Consider the following 20,134-nt stretch of genomic DNA (forward strand, 5'->3'; position numbering starts at 1 on the left):
TCCTTTGCTCCACCACAGAGAAGTTATTTGGCAGAGATACACTGTCCTTCTTAAAGGGCAATATCAGGTTATATTGACCCTCTTGGTGTGATGCAGAGTTGTCAACAGTTTTCATGTACTTGGTAGCACCTAAATCTTTCCTGCAGGACTGTTGACCCATATCAATGCCATTCTTATAGCATATCACCATGACTTTTAATGAACTCCTAAGGTTCCAACAACTTGAGCATTGCTTCTAATCAACAACTCAAAATGCTGTCTGCACTTACAGGCATTTTATTCTGTGTGAGTACCTCGTGGAATTTGTAGAAAAGGTTTGTCTCCAACCCAAACATCTCAAAGCCCTGACACTCATGCAGGCGGGCACAAGCCTTACCTGTCCCATGGTTCTTGGGAGAAAGTGAGTTTGTCTTACAGCCAGATTAAAACTATTAATGAGATCCTCAGAACAAGAGCTTTGATGGACTTAACTTGTACTGGTAGGATTGAGAGTAAACAACAATCATCCCCAGTCCCAGATGTTGTTTAGATGATTATATGCCACCAGGTCTTTGGAATGTTCTGTGTCTGTTGTGAATTATGAAGCATTGTGGGATGGTGTTGTCAACAAATCTTGCAGGTCAAATGCTTATCACAGTCTCAACTCCTGTGCCCCAACCATAAGCAGCCACTCTCTGTGCTTTTAGATTTTAACTTAACTTTCAATGAATGTAACCAGATAATTGAACAACGATCTGTCCTTAGATGTTTCAATAACATTACGCACAATAGTTGTGTACCAATTGACGATGCTGACTGGGTCTCCCAAACACAGCCAAGGACAAACCATTTGCTTTTCAGCATCTTCATTTGGTTAACAGGTGCGAAAACAAACTCTAACATTAAACTTAAATGGAAAAAGAAAGAGGTGGCAGGCGCGCTACTGGTGTACCTAAATTACACACAACCTTTTCAGGTTTCTCGGCTCAGCTTTGTCTCTGTGTCCTCTCCTGTCCCCGGGGTGTGTGTCTCGTGTCTCTCTGCCATGTGTCTCTCTTCCTGTGGCAGCTCTCCTGCTGCCTTTTGAATATAGGGAGAGGTAATTGGTCAACTAATCTTAGTTTTGCCAATCACTGGTCCCTCCAATTCCCTGGTTCACCTGGAGGTCCTCTCTGACCCACCTCCATGCCCACAGGTTACATGGCCGCCTCAACGTAAAGGGGAACTTAGTCAGGACTGCCAGTCACATTCAGGAACATTTTAACCTTCAATGAAAAAAATGAAATCGGAATTTGAAACCCCTATTTCATGGATAAAATTATTTTTTATTTTAGCTACGTGTTAGATTTTTTTTTGGAGCAAATTACCCATATTGCTGCTATTTAGATCCACACTTTGTCATACTCTGTGAAACAAAAACTCTACCTTTTGTTGATACATAAAGAAATCAGTGGTGGAAGAGGCCGGAGGGCTCCAATCCCAGTTAAGGCTCCATTCATTTCAACACAACGTGCCCCGTGTGTACAGAATATGCACAGCAATTTCGTCACCAATTGACACAAAACACCCCTGTTTCTGTGTATAACCAGACATGCACTCATGAACCCATGCTGGGGCTTAGTGAGGTGGATAAGGCAGGGTCTCAGGGAAATTGACAGGAGGTCTAGGGACCTCCAACCCATTTACCATCCAAACCACTACCCCTCCACAGACCTGCAGGTCTCAATGCTGCAGTATTCAAACAATCCCACACAGGAGGTCTGTTGCACCTACATGTTAAGACAGAGGGTCAGTGTGTAACACACACACACAAACTCACTTACAGACACACACACCAGACACATATTCAATCCACAGTATGTTGCCTTTGGATTTAAATGCAGATTATGGGACTATGCTCAGTGGAAAAAAGAATCGCAATAAAATGTAGAAATCATCACCACAACAGCCTCCTTCCATTCCACTTTGATATAAATCATAAAAATAATCATTAGTGTGAAATGAACCTTTCAATCACCACTAATTATGCTGATTGGATAATAAGATGTTTGTTAGTATTGGTTGTGGCTCTTAAGGGCTGGTTGAGGCATGGAATATAAGGCTTCTCACTTTTTCTGCAGGCAGTGAGGAGACACTGACGTCAGTGTTCCCATACAAACCAAGATTACTGATGTGAAATCTAGTTTTGCAGCTTAGCCTATATAGCTCATTACAGGGTGCCTTTCAGGACACATTTGTGGAGGAAATTAGAATTTTACTGCCAATAAAGAACCTGTTATTCTGTACTTGATTTCAGATATTACAGATCATATTCTATTGCTCCCCTCAGCCGTGTGTTACAGCTACTACCAAATAAATGTTTAAATATGTCATTGTATCTCCTTATTATATGGATATGAGGGGCATCTTGAAGTTCTAAAAAGGACAATGCAGCCTGGAAAGCACAAACAGGAAAGACAAATATCATGATACAATGAGTAATCCTACCTGTGCTACAGCCATCTGCTTGTACAGGCTCATTTACAAATTAAAATTCCAAAAGATGGTGTAGACCTCCCTCTGAGTCCAGTAGCTGAGTTGTTGTGGATTAAAACAGCAAACACCAAAGAACTGAACTACGTCCAAAATGTCCCAATTCTAACATAAATTCAGCGCCTCAACGCTAGAATATCCACCCAGACAAAACGTCCAAGAAATGCTGCTGCCCAAACCCTCCACTCCACCAATCCCAGTACATGTCAATGGGACACAGCCACAAAGATTGCACAAATGGTTGATGCATCATCTGGTAGTCAATGTGCCTTTTAGAGAAAATAGCCAACAGCAGCCACAAAATGCTGGATAGAGGATGAATTAATAAAGGCAACACCAGCTCCTTTACGGGACACAACACTGTTAAGAGGTAAGCAGCTGTCTACTAATGCCTTGCTTGTACTGTACCATGAGTGGATGTGTTGAGCAGGGGCTGACCAATAGAGGGGGATGGAAAAAAGAAAAGAAAAAAACTAATTGCTCAATGTCATCATCATTATCTTTTTTTTTTAAACCTTTATTGTACGAAATAATTTTCATAGCTTTCCCTTGAGGTATTTTGTGTTGCCTCTGAATATCCATCAGCCACTGAGTCAAGTCATGTGTATATTGACCCTTTCCGACGACATCTGTCTGGTTGAAAATCCCCCGGATCACTCGGATCAACTTTCATGCTTCGGTCTTTTTTCAAACGACAGGCACTGCAATTCAACCACTATTAAGGGAAAGTCGTCAGTGGTCACTTCTCCAGGTAAACAGGAAATTCCCATTCTGAGAAACCACTTACAAACTTGAGATGATATAGAGCAGAGGTCTTCAACAGGGGGTCCGCGACCCCTAGGGGGTCCACGGAGGTACTGCAGGGGGGTCGCGAAATCTTTGATTGATTAGACAATTTCTTTAATTTTTTATAATTTTTTTTCCACATCCTAAATGTCTTTAAATACATATTTACATTCATCCAACATATTGTGAGGCTGATATGACCCTCTGCCTTACGGCTCCATCCGTCCAAGATTAGATAAGTTGTGTGCTGCCTATCAGGGTCCGACATCTCACTAATGTGGGCGTATGTGTGCCATCCACAGATGGCTTGAGGATTCACTGTCTCTTCTACATGCATGTTTAAAATAAAACATGAATCTGTGAATTACTTTAATAGCTCAGAGTTGTATGCAAGATGTATGTTTATAAATGGCAGTGGCATGGCCCCCCTGTACCTTGCACATGTTTAAATTAAAAACATGAATAAATTAACCCTTGTAATATTTGATAAGCTTAGTATTGATTGCACAATAACAGGGTAGCTATGTTTATACAAGGCACTAGGCCCAGTTTAATATAAAACACAATTTTATAGGGGAGAGCGGGGAAATGTGGGACATCAGGTAATGTGAGAAACCCCCTGTATCTAGGCAACGGAACACATTTGTGGTCATTTTACCAATATGTTTTCAAGCCCCTCCCATTCCCCCCTTGCCACGAAGGAGAAGTTGGTGCTGGTGCTGTGGAGAGTATGTTTTTTCACCCCAAAAAATGTTTTGCATGTAAAAGTAAATTTTCTTGCTTTGAACTTAATCAACTGTTGTGTCAAAACAAATTGAATCAGGTAGAAAAACTTATATCATACATGTTGGTGAACATCTAACATATAAAACCATGTGATTGATGCTAGCTGAAGATTAGCCTGAATTGCTAAAAGATGTTGTTTTTCAAAAATTGTGGCTTCGGGGTAAAGTGGGACAAATGCTGTGGGGTAAAGTGGGACACTGTCTCACTTTACCCCACCATGAAGCACAAGTTAAGTTTAGTCTTAAACATATTCTAGTGTTATATTACATTATATATGTTTTATTTTTAATGTCATAAACATTGTAGAAAAGCCATCATGCCAAGAAACTATACACCAGGAAGACAACCGGGGGCCAAACACCTATCGCAGAGATGGAGAGTGCAGCCGCTGAGGTCATGCAAGGAAAGAAGTCCTTAAAAAAAGCTGGAAGGGAAGAAATATTGATAAGACAACCCTCAAAAGATTCATAAAGAAAAAAGAGAAAGGGAAAGTAAAATCAGTAGCCTGGGGTGCAGTAGCTGAGGTAAAGAGAATATTAACAGATGAGATGGAGGAGGAGCTGGCCAAACACTTGATACAACTAGCTGACCAGTTCCATGGCCTTGCTCCAGTTAAGTGCCGTGAACTGGCATTTGAATACGCAGAGAAAAACAATATCCCTGTCCCTGCCAATTGGACAGAGAAACAATGTGCAGGTAAGCTAGGGTGTGCAAGAGATCATATGAATCATAATAATCATAAATGTGCTTAATTGACCAATCCCCATGATTCTGTTACTAGTCCAATATTAGTGGTTGTCAATCTAGCTGTCGGGATTTTAACTATTACAGCATGTGTTGTTATGGTAGTTTTAAAGTGGAAAAAGTAAGTGGACCACTTTACCCCGTAGCTGGGGTAAAGTGGGACACAATACCACTTTTTTTAAAACAATCATATTTTCACTGCCCTTTGTCCTGAAGACATTCTGATCATTTCCATATCAGAAAACATCCTGAATTAATGGGAAATGTGTAAATTTTACTGATATATCAGTTAAGCTCGTCTAGAGGGGAGCAAATGTAAAAAATTTCCCACATTACGCCGCTCTCCCCTACTGTATAAATATATATATAGTATGGGGTCCCTGCTCCATCTCTTGCCCAGTTTGGGGGTCCTTGGCCTGAAAAACGTTGAAGACCACTGATATAGAGTTTAATCTTTATAGTTGCACTACAAAATCCTACTGGTAACTTCAATATACATCTTGAGGCACCCTCAATAACAACCTCTACACGTGTTGGCTGGATAATATCTGATAAAATCACCACTATAGGTTCGATATATGATACAGAAACTATAGACCTATGTTGCAGGAGCAAACTCATGCCTCTGATTCCCCCTCCTTAGACCCTCTTAGGATCATGTTCTGGTGCACACATTTTCCTCAGCACTGGAATGTCTACGACACATATTCAGATGGAAAACAACAATGGTGCAGTAGAAATTCAACTTGCAGTTGTGTTCACATCGGATTATTAATTACCGCGATGGTGTTTTTCTTTCAGTGCCAAAGTGTGTTTCGCTCCTGTGAGAGGCATGAACGTGGGTTGTGTATCTGCCAGCTCGAGTGCACATTAATCACCAGGTCCACCTACAGGGCTGCTCTCCTTCCCCTCTTTTTCCCTCGATAAGACGGTAAACTCCCCGACATTCCCTTCAGTCACATCCTGTGGTCTGCAGTTATCACATAAACCTAGAAAAATAACAGTGCAATTTGTCATCCACACTGCTGCTACTCTGCAACATATCCAGTAAACATCGTACATGGAGCTATCAGTGTCTGGAATTGCCACTGCCCTTGCTCAAAGTGATAATGATGCTGTGAATGTTTTAATGAGGTAAATAACTTAGATGCAACAGGGAGGGTCTGTTTGAAGGTCAGTATGTACTATGCAGTGTCTTAGTGAGTGAGTGGGGAAGAGTGTGTGTATGTGCGCGAAACCCAAATGCCAAAGTCAGTCAACACACGAGGGGAGAGAGAGAAAGGATTGGACAGTTCTGCTTTATAGCCTTTCTGATCCCAACCTGTTTAGGTGTGCTGCATTTGTAACCAGGCCTCAGCTCCAAAGCAGTTTCCTTAAACAAGCGATACAGGACTAAGTCTCTTCTCCATGTGTGCAAATGAAGCTTTAAATCAGTGATACTGTTTGACATTCTTGCACAGAGTTGCAATCACAATACTATATCACAGGCAACCTTAAGCTGTATGAAACACGTTGTGTTTTAAGGTCATAAACGCACATACCAACAACTCTAATGCCTTTTAGAAATCCTTTTAATTAGAAACCTTAATACAACATGTTGCATTTCACACTGGCAGGTTGGCAGTTTAACTGTTACTGACCTTTAACATTGGTATAATAGTTAAAATATACACCTTTCAAGATGGAAAATATTATTGAAGCAAAATTAACAATGACGTTTACATTTATGTTGCTTTGCAACTAAAGGATATACAATGTGTTTATCAGTGAGCTTTGGGGTTCTTGATTTGTTGATTAACTCGTAGAAACGTCTTCTCAGATAAAAAAAAACAAATGGCTTTTCCCATTCCTTTAAATGTCCTACTTCTCCAAGTTCCTGTCCTCTAGTTATTGTCTGTGACAGATTTATCAAAAAACAAAAGGCAAAGATCCATCCCAGAGGGCGTCCATCCAAAATCCACCCGAGCAGAGCCTGTACCGTGCAAAGCAGCAGAATGACTCCCATCACCCTTTATTTTCCAGAAAACACTATTGGAAGTTGGCAGCAGAGGCACACAGCTCAGAAAACACTGCGTTCTCTTTTCTGCACTATGTAATGGAAACTGATGTGAAGTCAGGCTCACTATAGAAACTCTGTGTTAGGGTTGAATCCAAGGCCTGAGCAGGTGCTTCCCCAACACCCATAGGAGACACATTTCCTCCTGAGTGCTGGTCTAAGATCAGCTCTCTTTACCCCACATCTGACCTCAACAACACAGAACTAGAGGGGCCAAAGTTTCCCTGGAATAGTTTTGCGAGGTTAAAGCCACCCCCACGCCCATGCACCCGGAGCAGGACGACTTCCACAGTGGCTGCCCTGTTCATGAGGGGAGGCAGGGAGGGAAGGAGGCATGGGGATTACTGAGAATGAGAAGTTTGGAGAGTGGGCAAGAGACAGCTTGTGGCTAAAGCAAGGTCATAAACAGGATCATTTATTTCTCAATCATGCTTTTGGGACAGATTAAGTAGTTTCATTAGACCAATTTTGTCCAGTGAAACTGCAATATACCAAACCGTTTCCCTGTTGACCTCTGTACTGACATGTATGCCTCTAATTTTTCACTGTGAAAAAAAGAATGAAGGCTGCATCAATCGACATCAAAGTCACACATGAGAATAATACAGTGTTGCCATTAAAATTCCTTGGCCTCCTGTGAACATTCCTGCCAATCCAAAACTTCTGCTCCCATGCTGTAGGTAAAGGAAATCACAGACAGATTACATACAGCATACAGTGAGCAAGGTTCAAAGTAAAGCAACAAGCAGTTGAGTGCACATTGCCACAATAGGCCAATAGCATCGGTGTAGCCCCTCTGCTATGGTAAATAGTCTGTATTTATATGTTTTAAAGCACAGTTTTGCCATTCACCCATTCACCCTTCACTCACACACTGGCGGAACTGTATTGCTAAAAGACACACGGAATGGAGCAGCCGGGGATCAAACCACTTCTGGTTAGTGGACGACCCACTCTACTTCCTGAGCCACAGTCACCCCATATCTGTTAAAGGTTCGCCATGTTTATAGTTTTTCTCTCCACGAAAAAATGTACACTCTGCCGCACTTTCATGTTGGTTGAGTTATGTGGTTCTCTGGGCTTTGATGTGAGGCAATAAAAGCTTGAAGAGAGCAGCCAAGGCTGCATACTGCAGTGTACGCTGAAGCAGGATACTGAGGTCAGTGGTGATACACTGTTTAACAGGGTGAACGTACCACTGATCAAAAAGCAGGGAAAACGCTGAGAGTGAAAAGTGTTTGCAGGTAGAAACAGGCAAGTAAGGTCTCCAAATGTGAAGCATGAAGTGTATGCATTGAAAGAAGCCCAGTTGCCATTTCAACGGGCCTCTGATATTTTGACATGTGACAGAAACTAAATAAAAGTGAATGTTAATGTTATCAAAGTCCTTGGCTTTTCCTTTGATAAGTTAAAATAGCCGATGCTTAAGACCTTTCGCAAGAGCTAACGGAGTCAGAATTAATTCGCTGCTATTTCACTGCTCAGGCTTATGATTGAATCTTGTAACCATTTCAAGACTTTCTACTGTCTCATTTCCTAAAAAACACACCTTCAGTGTGGCACTGATACACTGTTGGTTGCTCATTAGGGATATATGAAAAGCTGCTTTGAATAGAATCTGTCAAATGAATGTTAGAGTCTATTTTTGTTTACAATGACTTATTCATTTACTGCTTGAGCATAAACGTTTTTGCTTGAGCACAAACTTTGTGTTTACTGTGATTTTCAGTCTCTGTCTGCCGTCTTACCATACAGCGCTAAGCGTCTTACCCTTAGTCATAACACTAGGGACCCATAGGTTACTGTGGATAGTGTCATGGATGAGAAATAAGGAAAAAAAAACAAAATTTAAACATTTCTAATTGACGTTGAGAATATAACCTTATACTATCATTTTATTTCCAATGGCTAATTTTTGCCCTGGGATCAACTTGTGACTGAATTTTAGATCTGGAGGACAGGACCTCAGTCCTCTTATCCATTACAACAGGAACTGGACTTGGTTCAGGCCTCATTAAGCCAAACTTCGGTCACCCCAATCTCAGCATCATTAGCAGAGTTCAGGGCAGGGACACTGTTCATGTTGTTCTTTGAGTGTGAGACCGAAGAGAATGACCAGAATCCAAGTTAAAGAGGCCAAGGTTTATACAAGATAAAACCAACAAATGTGTTTAAGCTGATATGCACATCCAGACATTCCATTATATCACCTCATTGTGTATGAAACAGTGCTGGAAAACAGGCTTAAGTTAAGATAACACCAACAGTCATTGCACAAGTGCAGCAAAACAGTGTTTAGTTTAGATGTCTTTGTTGTTTTTTAGTGTCACCCAGTTGCTCATACATCTATTTTGTCATCTCATGATGTGTATAGCTTTACAACCAATTCCTGTACACTTAAATACACCATGCTCTGGATTAATTGGTTGTGTTTTTCTATATCCATTCAGTGTTGTAATGGAATATACTGTGTGTGTCTTTTGCAACATGTATCCTGTCTGACTGAACCGAATGAGACCTTTTTCTTCGGCAGCAGACACAAAGGAAAACACGTGTTCATGAATTCTCTAACCTATAATTAAGTCAACTGTCAACATTGTCAGCGTTAAGTATAAAATGACAAATGAGAAGAAACACTGATACCAACAGTTAATTCAGTTTTAGCGACAGACAGAGGTGGAATTTGACATCGTGAAATGTAAATGATTATTACAGAACTGAAAAAAACATAAGAAATGATTATCGATCCTTCAATCAAGCTGTAAACATGCATAGTTATTTATTCAGCCTTTTTCCTGATGATGAACAAATTATTATAAATATATAATCCAGACAAAAGAATGAAGTAAAGTCAGAAGTATGTGTGATGAGCCACGACTGGCAGAAATAATAAAGACACAAGAAGCTTTAGCTGCAGTGATAGAACAAAAGTCAAAGCACAGACACTGTCAGGAATCCTGTCTGAATTATATTAGTTGTTGTATTCTTACTCATTGTGAAACTCTTATTTGTGTTTAAACCAGTGTGGACATGGAACAGTCAAACAAATGCACTTATTTATAATGGGACCAGTTGCTCTTTATTATTGCTCTCCATATTAAAATGTATTTTATTGCCCTCAGGGTCCTGTAGAACTTAGGTTTTCCAGTGATCTAATTTGTCAGTTGGGCTGTTGACAGGTTTTGATCTGCTATCGGGAAGTTAACCTCTGAACCCCAGAGCGTTCGGATGAGGGGTGGTGCAGTAGCAGAGGCTGGAAGTAATTCTGCTGTGGAGAGATCACTTGTTTGTGTTTACAGCACATTGACACCGGCATGGACCTTTAACATCAGAAGCTCTCTTGACACCTGCATCACTGTGTATGGCACCACTTTTCATCCTGACTTTTTACCACGGCACTGGCCAGAGAAAGTTCAAAGGTTCTAACTCGGAGATGTGAGTTCACAGAAGTTCTCTTGGGTTCATGTCTGAGAGAAGCTATATTCTCTCTCTCTCTCTCTCTCTCTCTCTCTCTCTCTCTCTCTCTCTCTCTCTCTCTCTCTCTCTCACACACACACACACACACGCACACACACACACATTACATTGTACTTCAATCTTGGGGAGGACACTCATTGGCATGAGACATTCTCTAGCCCCTGACTCTTTAACGCTATCCATCACATCTAAATGCCTAATACCCTATTCCTAATTCTGATCCTAAAAACAAGACCCTCAAACAGCCTTTGACAGTGTGTCAGAAAGTGGGAACCGGTCCAAATGTCCTCACGTCCCGAAAATAGCTTTATTCGTATTTATTTTAATGATTATGTTCACTATGGTCCTTACAAAGGTGCCTGTGCAAGTACACGCACACACACACACACACACACAGACACACACACACAAACGCGTTCCAGAAATCTCGCGAGGTTTCCCACTGACGGCGAGTTGTTCTCCATCTGTCATGGCTGCTGCGCGGAGGCTGAAGACATGTGCGGTTTCTCCGGCGGGGAAACACTCTGCCTCGGTCATCTTCCTGCACGGCTCAGGTGCTTACAGTGTGTTGTTAGTGTGCCTCACAACATGGCGGAGCGAGGACCTGCTCCTCGTTGACTCCGCTGGGGAAACTGACCTGTTCTCTAATGCAGAGTTCAACGTGGTTAAAGCTAACGAAGCCTGGTCACTGTGAGCTTTGAAACCTGCAGTGTTTGTGTTTGTTATGGTGGACACTGTGCAGCTCTGCCAGATTCAGGGATAAGCTGAAACACTGCAGCTCATTGTGAAGAGATCTGAGTCAAATCTCACTTACACTGAAAAAGCATCAGATACTTTAAATGCACCTTAGTTATTTATTCACTGAGAAGGAAGTCCTGCAGGGAAATGTTCACATGACTAGACTTTTAAGGACACTAGAGTTCACTCCAGTGGAAGTGGTTACATGAATGTTTGCTGCATTCAGGATAATGATCAACAGACTGATATTGTTATTATGTTATTCCTCCCACTATTCTGCTGTTATTTATTTTTAATGTGTTGTTTTACACAGCATTTCCACTCTTGCTACAAGAGATGTAAACCTTAAACCTTATACAGTACCCTAAACATTGTAATTCCTAGGTGCATGAAACCTTGCCATGCCCTTTAAAAGTTGAATACAAACTTTTGTGTCAAACATGAGGATACATGATACAGTCTGATGTGTTATAGCTGATTTCAGGCAGCCACTGAACTCCACCGAATTTCGGGACATTCTCCGAAGTGGCTTTGTGTGTGAATGGAAATGTCTGTGCGAGAACCTCCGGGCTTTCTGCAGAGTTTCTCCGCCAAGTTTCTCCGCCAAATTAGAACAAAGCAGGAGATCCTTTACAAGATTCACTGCGATGTGCTGTAAACAAAAACATGTGATCTCAGCAGCAGAATTAATGTTATCCTGCCTCTGCTTTCTGCCCCCCCCCCCCATGCTCTCGAGGTTTCTGTGTTGTTGTGACCTTGAGCAGAGGTTCACCCCCGAAGGTCATGTCTGAAAACAGCTTATGTCATTATCCTGGATTCATGGCCAATATAACCATCAATACATGGTGCTGTACCTTGTCTGCTTCTTTTTGCAGTCTACTGATTTAGTTTTTTTCTCCTTGTCTAGGTGACACTGGGAGGGGACTGAGAGCCTGGGTTCGAGATGTAATGTCCCCAGATCTGGCCTTCAGCCACATCAAAGTTATTTATCCCACAGCCCCAGCTAGGTAAGTCTTCAGCTGGGCGGGGCAATTGCGTTGCCATTAACCTCAGAAGCTGCAGATAAAACTCCCCCTGATAAGTTGGATAAACCGTGTCATTGACCTGTTACTGATATGTTGACACAAATTTATTTTTCTTCAATGCTCTTTGCCATGAATGAGTTGTATTTGTTTCTGTATTTTCTGGAGAAAGCCAAAGTAGTAAGATCACTCCTCTGCTATAGTAAATTGACTATTTCTGTATGTTTGGAACATTCATGGCACAAATCCAATTGGCTTTCAATATCATACAGTGTTGACCTGTGCAGACTGGAGGAGGATCGAACCACTGACCTTATGGTCTATATCTCCTGAGCCACAGCCTACTGACACAGTTCCTGTCGGTGTATATACCCGTCCAGTTAGCCTGAAATGAAGATGTAGCAATGTGGCTGACATCTGACCTTCCTGTTGATACCATCAGGCCGTACACACCGATGAGAGGGGCTATGTCCACTGTCTGGTTTGACCGTCTCAAGATCTCGCGGGACTGCCCAGAGGACCTTGAGTCCATAGACGACATGTGCAGCACCTTAGGGTCCATCATCGAGGGCGAGGTCAACGCCGGGATACACAAAGACAGGGTGGTCATTGGTATGGATCTAGTTTTGACTTTATGTGTGGTATGAATGTTTGGGTATTTTTTTTACCGATACTGATGCTAATTTAATACTTAAAAAATGGAAGCAGGGCCTACACTGAGCCAGAACCAGTACATTTTTCTTTAAAGGGGACATATTCAGAAAATTCCACTTTTGTAGTGCTTCTACATGTTAATGTGGGTATCTGTCATGTCTACCGTCCCCAAAACTCTGGAAAAAAACAACTCCCGCGATTTTTTGTGGTTCCTCTATGTCAGAAACGATACGCTAGAGTGCGTTGAATGGGATTACGACTGAATAAACGTCATAATCACTCCATGCCCATGTAGGGAGTCTCGCTACATAGCCTTGGACGAGCGAGCTAACGCTAGCCGGGCTCCACCGGCCCGGTTAGCTTGCGGCCGGTGGAGCCCGGCTAGCGTTAGCTCGCTGCTGCTACCCGTCAGACATTTAAGTGGCCGCATAAACAAGGGACCCCCGGGACACCTCTAAACGTTGACTTAACAGTGTGGAAGGATGCTGCTGCTGCGCCAGCTCGGGCTCCCACTGCTCCCACTGCGGGGCTGCGCTGGGGAGCTGGGGCTCTCGCAACCAGGCTCACCGGGGGTATAATATGTCCCCTTTAAACTAAAAACACAAAATGACGGTCGAAGTTTAAAACAGCTTTTTTACTCAACATTTTTGAATTAAATGTAGTCATGTAATCAGGCTGCCTGTTCTCCCCCCCCCCCCCCCCCCAGCCTGTTTAATATGACCTAACAGTAGCGTGGTGCGGTGCAGTCATTTCGCAATAAATGCAAAATATCCACTGAATCAGTGGTGGACAACAATGACTGACTGTACTGCATCTGCACCAGAGAATAGTGAGGATGCCATCTGTCAGCCTTTTACTCCCTCACTGTCTCTGTTTTCTCACACCCCTTCACTCTTACTGGATCCTTTTTCCTCGGTATTCTCCCACTTCTTTTACACACACACACACACACACACACACACACACACGCTCAACCGATCTGAGCCTGGCTGTTCCTTACTCCCTCTGTCATGATATAAAATGAAGAATGCTTCTCTCTCATCAGGTTACAGTGTCCTTTCATATGCTGCCAACAGAGAATAAAAAAAGGATTTTCGGTAGGAATTCTAAGGTCCTCAAAAGCTTTTAGTCTCAAATATTCTGCTTATCAAATTCACATATAAATAACAATAAAACGAATCCCCTCGGATCAAGCAGTATTTACATGGCTGATGCAATTCAAGAGTTCCCACAAGAAACAAATAGGAGGCTATTGAGTGTTTTTTTAATGTCCGCGAGTGATGGCTGCACTTTAAGGGGAAACCAGTGGGAAAAGGGTTAACCTCCCAGCTCAGAAATGTATAACTATTGAGGCACAGCCGTTGGGGGGGGGTGGGTGGGTGAAAGACTTGACTCGAGACAAAGTGAAAAAACACATGCTCCTGGGAAACTGCTGAAATATTATCTTACTAAATCATAACATTTTGTCATTAACTATAAATACTCAGTGCTGGAAAAATGTTGCAGCGTGTACCCAGAGTCCATTTCCCCAGCTGACGGACTGACAAGCGGCAAAAGTTTCCATGGAAAAGGTTTTTTGAGGAGGCTGGCTGCAGGCTGCAGTGCTGTTGTGTTTCAGTGTGCAGAGGTGAGGGAACCTCATACACACACACACACACACACACACTGCAGGCCTGCTCAACTCAATATGACAAATGCTGTGCTTCATGTTGATGATGTGGAAATAATTTTTGATTTATAGTTAAACTCTTTTCTTATTGCACGTTGTCTGCTTCAGCACATTAATGGATAGATCCCTTTTTATTTTTTGAGAACTTTAATGAAAACGTGAGTTTGACGTACAGTTTGTAAATGTACAATAATTAATGTACGGTTATATCAGTTTGTTGGACCCGTTTAGTATTTATTTTTTACTATCTACTATAGAGTTTTTCCAATTTGTTGTAACATGGGCCTTACTTTCATAGTTTTGACCATCATAACTTTAACCTATGATTACATTTTAATTAACGAGTTAACCCTTAAGATCCTGGGGAAGCTACCGAGAGGGTCAATGTTTTCATCCCCGTCTCCTCCAATCAACATTGCTGAAGTGTCCTTGGGCAAGACACTGAAATCCCCAAACGGCCCCTGACGCCTCTGCTGGCAGTGAATGAATGTTGAAGTAATAGAAAAAAACACTGTGTATAGAGGCCCTGTATGAATGTGTGTGAATGTGACTTGTAATGAAAAGAAAACTTTGAGTGGTCAACATGAGCAGAAAGCACTTTATAAATACAATTCATTGTGACTTAGCTCTGGCAACAGAGACCAATTCATAGTCAAGAGACACAAGCAGATTATAAAGTTTTCCTTTAAACGTGTTGAAGAAAGATGGAAATATAATCCATTAATATTTAGAGGGTCAAGCATTTGCCTCCACTGTCCAAACAAAATGTGTCATTTACAATGTTTAAACAATAGTAAACCATTAGATTTTTATGTGTCTCTCAAAAGCTTTCACATCTGTATCTCTTAAAAGTCTAAATCAATCTCACTGGTCTCTGTCTGAGTCTAATATTCCGTTTTGACATTGTAACATCCTTAATTTTACCTTGAATATATCTCTGCTGATGTTTTGAGCATGAAAGACATAAAACTTGACCTGACTATGGAGCCTCGAGTTGGCTTTAACATTAACAAAGCATTTCTCTTGTGCTGGCAAAGTACTATGTATGGAGATAAGACTATACAGAACCTCCAGCAGCTAACATTTACTGACACTTGTGTTGATGTTAAATACCACGAGCAAATTGATGATGCCTGCTTGTGTGATGGTGGTGAGCTGAATAATTATGTGTAACACTTTGTTGAGTTAAAATCAAAGCAAACTAAGTGCGCTTTTAGATGTAACAGACTTGTGTGTGTGTGTGTGTGTGTGGCAGAGACCGGCATAGTTTACTGAAGAGTCGTCTTCAACACCAAGTCTGCGCTTTTTCCATTTCACGCACGTTTGTACATCTATGTTACTGAGGACACTCATTGGCATAATGCATTCCTTACCCACCTACCCTAACTATTAACACTAAACTGGACCCTAAAATCAAGTCTTAATCCTCAAACAGTCCATTCAAAGTGGGTCAGAAAGTGAGGACCGGCCCAAATATGCTCACTTTCCCCAAAATATCCTCACTTCGTAGTTTGTAGGTTCAAAATGGTCCTCACAGATACAGCTGTTCAACTGCACACACGCTCACACAAAGAGGGGCGACTTCAGTAAACATATTGCTGCATGTTATTTTCATTTTGGACTCATTTGTCCTGGCATGTGGATTCCACCTCTTCTTCATCTCTTCACCCCCTCTCTTTTCTCTCTTTTCACTTGCCTTCATTCGTCAACCCTCTGACAGGATGATGGGTACTTGCACACTTTCCCAGATGTACACAGTGTGCCCAGATGTACCCAGATGTGTGAGATTAAGGACAGATTCATGAACAACTGCTAATTCCAAGAGGGAAAAAGAAGCTGAAACTGTGGAACTGTGGAGTCTTATCCATCTTAATGTCTTTTTAAGAGAGGTATTTTCCACCTTTCTGAGAAAGCTGCTGTTACCCATATGTTTATGATACTTAGTGTTACACAGAATTAAATCTGCTCCCAGACTTTCGGTTGATGCTTCTACTGATGCTGCAATGAATTTTATTTTCTTTGTGCCTAATTAAAGGTGGATTCTCGATGGGCGGAGCCATGGCGCTCCATCTGGCGTGTCGGTACCACCCTGATGTAGCAGGAGTTTTTGCTCTATCCAGCTTTCTCAACAAGGACTCTGTCAATTTTCAGGTACATCAGCAGTAATGGTTGTAAAAGTGAAAAATCTCATTCTACATAATATGGGTTCAAAAATATATATTTTGTTAGTATTTCTAAAGCAATTACACTGTTGGCTCAATGCAATCGAACAGCCCTGCTGTTTAATTGTGTTATTGTTTAGTGGATGTATGTAGGTGCATGTCTCGATATAGTTTTTTCCTTTAATCGCCCTGAACCAAATTGCCTTCAGAATTGTTGAGTTGTATAGAGTTTAGAGTTTACATTAATTACGTACAGCTGAATCGGGTGCCTGGTTACATTTTAAAATGTTGGAGCAAACTTGGAAAGATGCATAACTGGAGTTGGTGTGGGAATCCTCTGCCTAGAAGCAAGAGTACAGCACTGAGTGGTTTGTTATATCAATATTCAGGGTTAAACAAGGACATCAATTCCACAAATCACAAATCAACACACCACAATTTGATCTGGACGATTAAACCTGGTAAATCAATGTTAAACCTGAGCGCTGCTATTCTACATACACACAAGGTTTGTTATAGTTGTGCTCAACTGCTCACTTTAAGAGCTAATGAGTTGTAAGGCAGATGCTGCGTGGCCAGAGCACCTTCTCTGTCTTGACTCTTGACCTGTAAATCCATGTTGCAGGAAGTCAGGCTGATATTTCAGATGCTTGTTGTGAGCAGAGGGTTCTTTTGAAACTAAGGCATTTTGTTTCACACCAGATGAGTTGGAATACTTGAGAAGTTACATCCACTCATGCCATAGCTAGCAAGGTGGATGGCAAAACAAGACAAAACTTTTCGGTCTATGTAATTTTATTTTGAGTATATTTATCTCCACAACCATCTGGCAGCCCCCAGGAATGTGCGACCCCCAGGTTGAGAATAACTACATAGGACAGCTGATATCTTTAGAGCAGCGTCATGAGAAAAACATATGAAAAGAAATATATTGGTTCTCCTTTTTATATTTCGTGAATACAGTTGGAATGCCAGCTCTTCACAAGATCTCTTGGCTGCCCCCTTGTGAAATGCTCTAAGAAGTGCAGGCAGTCAGTCAAGCTGATAGTTTCTTACTAGCTTTCTTAACCCATTATGCAGTGGTGTCATTCTGTTTTTGCATGATGGTCAAAATATCATTCTGGCTGTTATTGTTGCATGCAGGCTCAGATGTGAAGTGTGTCCTTTTAGGTGATTATCGTGAGCCACTTGTTCGGGGATGTTATTTATTGCAGGTCTGATGTCAGTTTGTGCATCTGCTATCTGTTTAAGCTGGATGGTGACAGCCTGGACTGGTCGAGCTTCACTTGTGATGTTTTCATCACCATTAAATGGGACAAAATGTTCTGCATAAGGATTCAGTCCACTTGTTCTCAGAGCTCTGTTCCTTTCAAAATCAGAGTTTATTCCACCAGATGTTTTACAACCACACTTTTATTTCCAGCACGTGAAGTTTTTGCATTTACTGCAGCCAGTTCGGTTTCCAGAGCAAATTGTTCCTTTCCCCTCCTTAGTCTCTCCTCTTTGGCTTCCAATAAATGTTTCCTTTTTAATGCAGCCATGTGATCCATTAGTGCTGCCTTATCAGCCTCCGCTTGTATCCTCGCTGCTGAGGTGGATGATGCTCTGGATACCTGAGAATGTGGTCTGGAGAGATTCCACTTTGATCACGAGATGTTTGAACCACCGTCCTCAGGGTTTCTCAGAAGCCACACTACTGCTTGTCAGGGCGTTCATCGTTTTAATGTAATTTCATAAAAATACAAGATAACAACCAAAAAAATTTATATTTACTCAATATTACAAACAAAAGAATAGCCCCAGCCTCTAACCCACTGCATAATGGATATTGAGTGAATTGCTGCACTGTAGACTGATGTGAAAACAAAGCAGGGGTCATTTATTATGTCATTGTCAAGCTATGGCTCATATAGTATTTGTCGGTGGGTGATAATTGTCAATATTGCAGATGTAGGATGTATTTAATTTGCCGTGTGTCCATTTCATAACCTAAAGGACTTATAGGGATCGGCTGCTAATGTCTTGATGTCAGATATTAAGGACCTTCAGAGTCCAAACCTTAATGGATCAGAGCTGTTTTGGCAGCATATTTAGGACCAACAGAATGCTAGGTGGTGGTAGTCATAATGTCTTGCCTCATCAGCGTAGGCAGTAATGTTAATAATGAAGTTACATATTATTAATATTATCCTGCACCTGTCGGCCCGAGCAGCCCTGGGTTGCTGACTTAATCAGTACAAACAATATTGATGAAGGTTTGCCACAATACTGATGTCTTTGTTTCTATCCGACTTTGGTGCATGGTGAAGGCTGTGGAGGAGCGGCTCAGAGCAGGACTCTCGCTGCCCGAGTTGATCCAGTGCCATGGGACCAAGGATGAGCTGGTGCTTCATCAGTGGGGAGAGGACACATCCATGCTGCTGAAGAAGGCTGGCATGACCACTACCTTCCACTCCTTTCCAGGCCTTAATCATCAGCTCTCCCAGCCTGAAATGGAGCTGCTGAGAGGCTGGATCCTCAACAAGCTTCCTCCTACCACCTCCGCTGACTCCCAGAGTTAGTGGTTTTATCAATGTTTTCCTTGTTGTTTTAACCTAATGTAAACTGCACCTCTCAATACCTTTACACAAAGACATTTGAAGAAGCCACACAGTAAGAACCCAATGTGTGTTTTCTGTATGGAGTGTATCTTAATAATTTGTTCATCAACTGAGATGGATGTCGGTCAACAAATAAAGAGGCTTTATGTTTTTATTAATAGGTACATATCTACAATTTGACAGATGCTGTAAATATCTGTCCCAACATCCATTTAAGTAAATTTAATTATACGTTTATCAAGGGAAGGTTTGGCAAATTATTTCTTTTTAACTAGTTTGAAATCTTTTCATGTCCAGGTAGCTTTAATAAATTAAGTTGTCTGAAAATAAGGCATTGTCTGTGGCATTTCTTGCAGGAGTGTAATAAGGAAAACAAATCATTTAATTCAGACCAAATCAAATGTTTTGCTGGTCTACCTGTCTACTATTAACCGACCCGCCTGTGAATCCAGCCCGTAGGCTACACTGCATGAGGCTTCACTAGTTAGACAGATCTGCACCGCTGAAGCAGAGAGGGCTGATGGGTAGTGGGTGGGTAGTTTTCAAAGTGTACCCTGCCCTTGCTTCCTTTTCCAGGCTCACCAACCCAAGCTTAAACACAATCGTCCCTTTCTTACTCCCAGTACATAGCAGCGCAAAGTGGAAAGCAGTTGTCTTTACAAGTTTCAGAACGATGAAGCCCTTTTCTGTCTATCTGGCCAGATGTTATTGATAGTGGGCCAGTCTTGGCCCATATGGTGCAAGGATGTAGATGACAACTCTGCTTAAAGACTGGCTGCATGCTTCCCCACTGACTATAGGGCACTGTTTGATTGTTTATTCACATTTTATTAATAGTGAACATTTCATGTGTTCAAATTGAACTAAATTCAGACTTTACTTCATCAGGCCATTAATAATTCATATGGTAAGTGTGAAGCTGATAAGAT

General features: G+C 41.6%; 1 protein-coding gene across 2 annotated transcripts; it reads left to right on the forward strand.

The window, feature by feature from the left end:
- The first annotated feature begins 10,787 nt into the window (after positions 1-10,787).
- Positions 10,788-19,535, forward strand: lyplal1 (lysophospholipase like 1). Of its 2 annotated transcripts, none has more exons than XM_053433404.1 (5): positions 10,788-10,914; positions 12,006-12,105; positions 12,563-12,732; positions 16,479-16,594; positions 18,915-19,535. In XM_053433404.1, exons 1-5 carry the CDS (start codon positions 10,830-10,832, stop codon positions 19,164-19,166), a joined length of 723 nt encoding a protein of 240 aa, XP_053289379.1. In that variant the 5' UTR covers positions 10,788-10,829; the 3' UTR covers positions 19,167-19,535. The 2 variants fall into 2 exon arrangements, with proteins under 2 accessions (XP_053289379.1, XP_053289380.1); XM_053433405.1 differs by lacking the exons at positions 16,479-16,594; positions 18,915-19,535 and adding exons at positions 14,262-14,401; positions 16,164-16,440.
- Positions 19,536-20,134: the final 599 nt, after the last annotated feature.

Source organism: Pleuronectes platessa, chromosome 10 (assembly GCF_947347685.1).
Source record: "Pleuronectes platessa chromosome 10, fPlePla1.1, whole genome shotgun sequence".
Classification (NCBI taxonomy): domain Eukaryota; kingdom Metazoa; phylum Chordata; class Actinopteri; order Pleuronectiformes; family Pleuronectidae; genus Pleuronectes; species Pleuronectes platessa.

Coding starts and splice junctions, on each gene's coding strand:
- lyplal1 (XM_053433404.1), top strand. CDS start 10,830: ATGGCTGCTGCGCGGAGGCTGAAGACATGTGCGGTTTCTCCGGCGGGG. Junction 12,733..16,478: donor CAAAGACAGGGTGGTCATTG/GTATGGATCTAG, acceptor GCCTAATTAAAG/GTGGATTCTCGATGGGCGGA. Junction 16,595..18,914: donor AGGACTCTGTCAATTTTCAG/GTACATCAGCAG, acceptor TGCATGGTGAAG/GCTGTGGAGGAGCGGCTCAG.